General features: G+C 40.7%; 1 protein-coding gene across 1 annotated transcript in view; it reads left to right on the forward strand.

The window, feature by feature from the left end:
- Positions 1-5,037, forward strand: part of LOC107729133 (cGMP-inhibited 3',5'-cyclic phosphodiesterase A-like) — a gene marked incomplete at its 5' end in the record, with an annotated part of 21,817 nt that extends 16,780 nt beyond the window's left edge. The window contains one exon of the mRNA XM_016539521.1: positions 780-5,037. Within this exon, the coding sequence (XP_016395007.1) occupies positions 780-1,180 (401 nt within the window). The remainder of the gene's footprint in view (positions 1-779) is intronic.
- Between the last annotated feature and the right edge of the window lie 579 nt (positions 5,038-5,616).

The following is a 5,616-nucleotide window of genomic DNA, read 5'->3' on the forward strand; positions in this document are numbered from 1 at the left end:
CCAGTCCTGTGTAAACTACGGCACGCAAAGTTTTTTTAAATTAATTTTTTTTTTTAATATCGTGAGATAGCGGAGCGCAAGAAAACGACGTAGTCTGAAGCTGGTAACTAGACGATCTTGCTCGTCTCAGTCTGCTCAATCTTAGTGATGTCAGTGCCCTAAAAGATGTTATAATGGACTATTTCACATCCAGAGATGAAGGATCGGATGATGAAGTTACTAAAGAGGAGGAGTCCGGTGACAGTCTGTTTGTTATATGCACAGGTGCGCTGCGCTCGCTTTTCTAAATGTAAACTACAAGGTACACTATTCGTGCTATCTAAACATACCAGGGGTGATTAAAAGTTCAGAGCCTATGCCCATCATGATAAACAACAGAAAACTGTCCTCTTCAGGGTAACGTTAGGCTGTTTGTGTAATGATGCAGTATAGCGCTCCTGACAGACAGCGGTCGTTAAGTAGAAGTGAAAGTGAAACCCGTCTCACTTTAAACCGTTTTTCTCAAAATTCCATCCCGGAAAATCATAGCTATCAGCCAACTTCAGATAGCCAGTTTTGGAAAAGGCTTGAACACAGCTTTCATATGGTATCAAAACCTATAAAAGGAACATTTCACCATGTGTTGGGTTTTCCTAGATCGCATCACACACACACACACACACACACATATATATATATATATATATGCAACATTTCTTTACAAAAACAAAAATCATAGTTCAGAGTTCTTAGTCTGAAAAACCCATTAACACTCTCTTTATTTACTGGGTTTATTGTAGAGAAACCAGCACCCAAGAAACGACGGAAAGTGTTCTGCCAGATCACCCAGCACCTGCTGGAGAACCATGAGATGTGGAAGAAGGTCATTGCAGAAGAGTCCCAAAGCCAGACAGAAGGGGAGGAGCCCACATGCCTCACTAACACCCCTGAGCCAATCCTAGCCATCGATGAGGAGGAGGAGGAGCCGGGGAGCAAGGAGGAGCCTGCAGACAACCAGGAGGAGGAGACAACGGAGGAGGCGGAGAGTCCTGTACCTGACGAGACACATGAAACAGAGGAAACAGATGGTGAGACTGTAGAGGAAGCGGCCGAGACTGCGAAGCGAGACACGGTGACTGTAGAAGACGATGCGGAGCTAATGGGAAAACGAGAGGAAGACGAGAAAGAGGATCCGGAATGAATGACTTGCCCTTTTTAGACGTTGTCTAAAAGCTTTTTATCAGCAAGCGAGACTTCTAAGAAATGGTTGCCAGCACATCACTTAGACACAACACTGTAGATGCTTGGGGAACATGTGCCTAAAGGAAACAGGGTGGGGTGGGGTGGTTCGGGATGAAGGGTTTAAGTAACAATGAGCAGGTGGTGAACTATTGAGGTTTGATGCTAAAATAGAGTTAAACAGGGGGTTTCCTATATTTTCTAGACTTACGTTGGTCAGTTTTGCAAATTCTTCTGGCGAAACCCTCTCCAGCTGCACCTTAACCCCCAAAACTACGACAGGGGTCCCAGTGATCTGCGGCGACACGTTTTGCAGGCTCAACAAGCATTTCCAAGGAGCTTAGCGTCAAAGTCGGGAACGAGAAACCAATCCACCGTGACTCTCGTCGGTTCGCGTATCCCATCATCGGCAGCGGACGAAAGCAAACGCTCCAGAAACTGCATGCGTTTGTGAAAATGCTACAAAAAGATACACTATGTGTTTGCGTGTCTGTCCTGCCATTGCGCTTTGTTTTTCCTTTCCAGAGCATCACTATAGCAAACGCTTGCTCCACTGTCTCATTTCTGAAGGCGTCGAGCCGAATGCTTGTCATTCTCTTCCCTCACCTTTTTCCCTCGGCATTCCATGAACTGAGATTTTACATTTCTCAGGATCAGACTGTTTTCGAATAACTGTCATTGGTTTTTACAGACTTTCTTGCAACTTTATAATCTTTTGGATCTTGATTTGTGGACAAAGGGTATCTTTAGTTGTTTTTTAAACTGTAACTTCTTCAAAATGCCAATGGCCTTTTAGCCCAATCGTTGTTTTACCAGGTGATTTGATATATATACACATGCATACGGCGTGCAATAGTACATCACGTCATCCCTAGTCATCAGTGTACCGTCCAAAACTACAGATGCTCTTATTCTCCCCCCTTCTGTTCTTGCATTTAATTGAGTTTTGAGAGCCAAGTAAACTGCTCTAGCAAGTTTGGCTGAAGGTACAAACTGGGATGACGGGAAGGCCTCAGGCTCCCGCAGTCGCATGTTTTCCCTCCGAACAAGGCTGTGGTTATGCTTCACAGTCGTCTCACGCAGCCGCCGCTGTGGTCATGCAGGACGAGCTCCTCAGCCCAAGGGATGAAACGACGAACGCCGTCCCTCTCACATGAGACCATGTGCCGCACATGAGATACGCGCACCGGTCGACACGGCTGTCCGCGCTCGCCTTTGATGTGCAGAAAGAGGCAGATTGCTCTCAACGGCGAGATGAAACACTTCTGCGGGCTTCATCGCCTCGGGTCCGATGTCTAATTAAAAACGCCTAGGTAGGACGCGGCGGTCATGTGCTCATCTTTGAAACGTCCCCTTCAATCGCAATGCAGTGTAAGCCTTAATATTATCAGGCAATGTGGTGCAATGAAGTCCGGCGAATTATTTAAGCAATACCGACCCAATGTGTACAGCAGATTGGTAGCATTTCCAGTTGCACTTTCTTTTGGTTGCTGTGTAAATCTCACACAGCTCAAGTGTGCGTGTGCCAAATATGACTTCAAATCCATTCTCCCCAAAGTATGAAACACCATCAGGAGCATGTAAAGGCCGTGTGTGCTTGTGAGTACATGTGGCGATGCAGTATGAGTGCTTTTTATTTGTACATGGCCCCAATTTTAGAGGGTATATTATATTTCTGCATTAGGCCGTAGATTTGTAACCCCAGGCCAGAGATATTAACCCTTTGGTGCATGAGTTATTAAATCACAAATTAAAATAGTCTTAATGTTTTTAATACCTTTTTTAAAACAAAAATATATTAATTCCCAGTCTAATAACGCATTTTGAGAGCGTTATAGTCCACTGCAATAAGAGATAGTAGTTGTTATGTGGTGCATCACTTTTGTTTGCCATTTTGAATTTAGGTTGCCATAAAGCAGAAACTTTAAAAAGGATTGTCACAATGAATTATGGATAAGGGTTAAAAGTCAACACCTTAAAAATGACTGTCTAGTGTAGTGGACATCTTGCATCAAATTATACAGGTGTATTCGCTGTGTATTTCCCAAAATAAAATGAACTTATCGTAATAATAAAATCCCCCTAAATAAACCATCATACCCCAAGCCAGAGATATTAACCCTTTGGTGCATGAATTATTAAATCACAAATAAAACTATAATGTTTTTATTACTTTTTAAAAACAAACATATATTAATTCCTAGTCTTTTTTTTTTAAATAATGCATTTGAGAGTGTTACTGAGCATTGCAATAAAAGGTAGTGATTGTTATGTGGTGCATCATTTTTGTTTGCCATTTTGAATTTATGTTGCCATAATAAAACATAAAAAAAGGATTGTCACAATGAATTATGGATAAGGGTTATCGCCTTAAAAATTGCTTTTAAAGATCTGTCCACTGTAGTGGACATCATGCATCAAAGTGTTAAATTAGTTGTTTTCGCTGTATATTTCCCAAAATAATATCATAACCTACAATCAAATCTTGAGGAATAAAATACATTATTTCCCAATTGCACTAAGAAATATGTGACATTATGGAAGAATCTATTATGCAATATAGCTCCGCCCCTTTCATCTTACTTTTGCTCTGTTTGAGAAATTTATGTCATTACCTTACTGCGAGTTTTTGACGATCAAAGGTCATTGATATTGATGTCATCAAAGATGCCCAGATTTGCTTCCACCCAGACAGTATTCAGAGAGACTCAACAAAAACTGTGGAATTAGCCAGCGAATCCTACACGTTTGATGCGCTCGCTCGTGCGTGCACTGCATGATTGCGCGTGTTGGCATGGCAATCATGTCCTCCACCGTGCCTCCCATCAGTGGGTTTTCAGCTCTGATCTGCGTTCGGTGGCTCTGATTCCAGATTCTCGAGTCAGAATTGGCAGCACAAATCTTCAGAAACTGTTTGAATGGGTTCATAATGGCATTTTCACTAAATTCATGTTTTGTTTTGTTTTACACGTAGCAGATGCCCTTAGGAGTGAAATAAATTAGAGTCTGTACAGTTTGGCTAAAAAACCTGTGCAGGTATTCCAGAAATGCACGATAACTTGCTAGTTTGTGTGTAAAGTGTAGTCTGATAAGCTTGGTTCATCATTCCAGATCTTTTTGATTGTCAGTATAGGCGGTTTGACTGGCATGTCAGGTTCACCGGATGTCGACACGAGACTTAAAGAGGTTACACGTCACATAAGAGGCTGATCCTTTTATATTTTTCCTTTGTATTTCCTGTTCAACACTCATTCCTTCATCTTCAGCTGTACGCATCTCATAACCGTGTCCACTCGTTTTGTTCACCTTGAGAACCAAACAAGCTTTACACCTCTCTGAGAAAGAGAAATGAGACTTGTACTTTTTTTTTTATATAGTCGGCACCTCACTGACAAAATAATTATTTTTCTTCTCACTTGTATCTTGCACTTAACACATGTAGCAATACCTATAGAAAGGGAAACTGTGTAAATCACCAGTATTCGTAAAGTGAAATATTCATTTTATCGCTGATTGTTGTTCCATTTTGTACAAAATGATATTGTGTACAGGTTAAAAATGAAACAAAACAAAAACAAAGCCAAAAAAAGGGACAAAAAGATGAAGACGACAACAGAAGTCTTTTAGATAAACATTATTTATTTTTACTGTTTTGTAATTTAGACACTATACTGTAGCTCCTCTATTGCCAGACTTACTGGAAGTGCCTCTTGGTATAATGTAACATACAGAAAATATATATTGAGATTATTAGAACCTGTCACAAGCTGAACATTGTGGATGTTGTAATGTGAATACAGTTTAATAATACGAGTGAAATACCTGTGGTATTGAATGACTCTGTGTTCTTAATTGTTTCTTTCTTGCTTCATTGATTTTCACCCCTCATTCAAGACTAAATAATCTGAAGGTTTTCAACTAAACAAGCTCAATACAAAGGGTAAAATGTCAAATATTCTTACAATTGAGTAGGTGTTTTTGTCTTGAAAATGGCTCCTGTCTCAATCGAAGTCAAGGTAAAATCCCATGCACACGCGTTATGCCAGGTCAAAATGCTCTTATATTAAAGCTAGAGTTCACTCAAAAATGAAAATTTGCTGAAAATGTACTCATCCTCAGGCCATCCAAGACAAGTTTGTTTCTTCATTAGAACAGATTTTGAGAAACGTAGCATTCCATCTCTTGCTCTCCAATGGATCCTCTGCAGTGAATGGGTGCCGTCAGAATGAGAGTCCAAACAGCTGATAAAAACATCACAATAATCCACAAGTAATTCACACCACTCCAGTCCATCAGTTAATGTGTTGTGAAGTGAAAAGCTGCGTGTTTGTAAGAAACAAATCCATCGACCTCAAACCGTCGCTTCTTGCCAAAATACAAGTCCATAATCCATAATAA

Source organism: Sinocyclocheilus rhinocerous, unplaced genomic scaffold, assembly GCF_001515625.1.
Source record: "Sinocyclocheilus rhinocerous isolate Xijiao unplaced genomic scaffold, SAMN03320098_v1.1 scaffold3263, whole genome shotgun sequence".
Lineage (NCBI taxonomy): Eukaryota > Metazoa > Chordata > Actinopteri > Cypriniformes > Cyprinidae > Sinocyclocheilus > Sinocyclocheilus rhinocerous.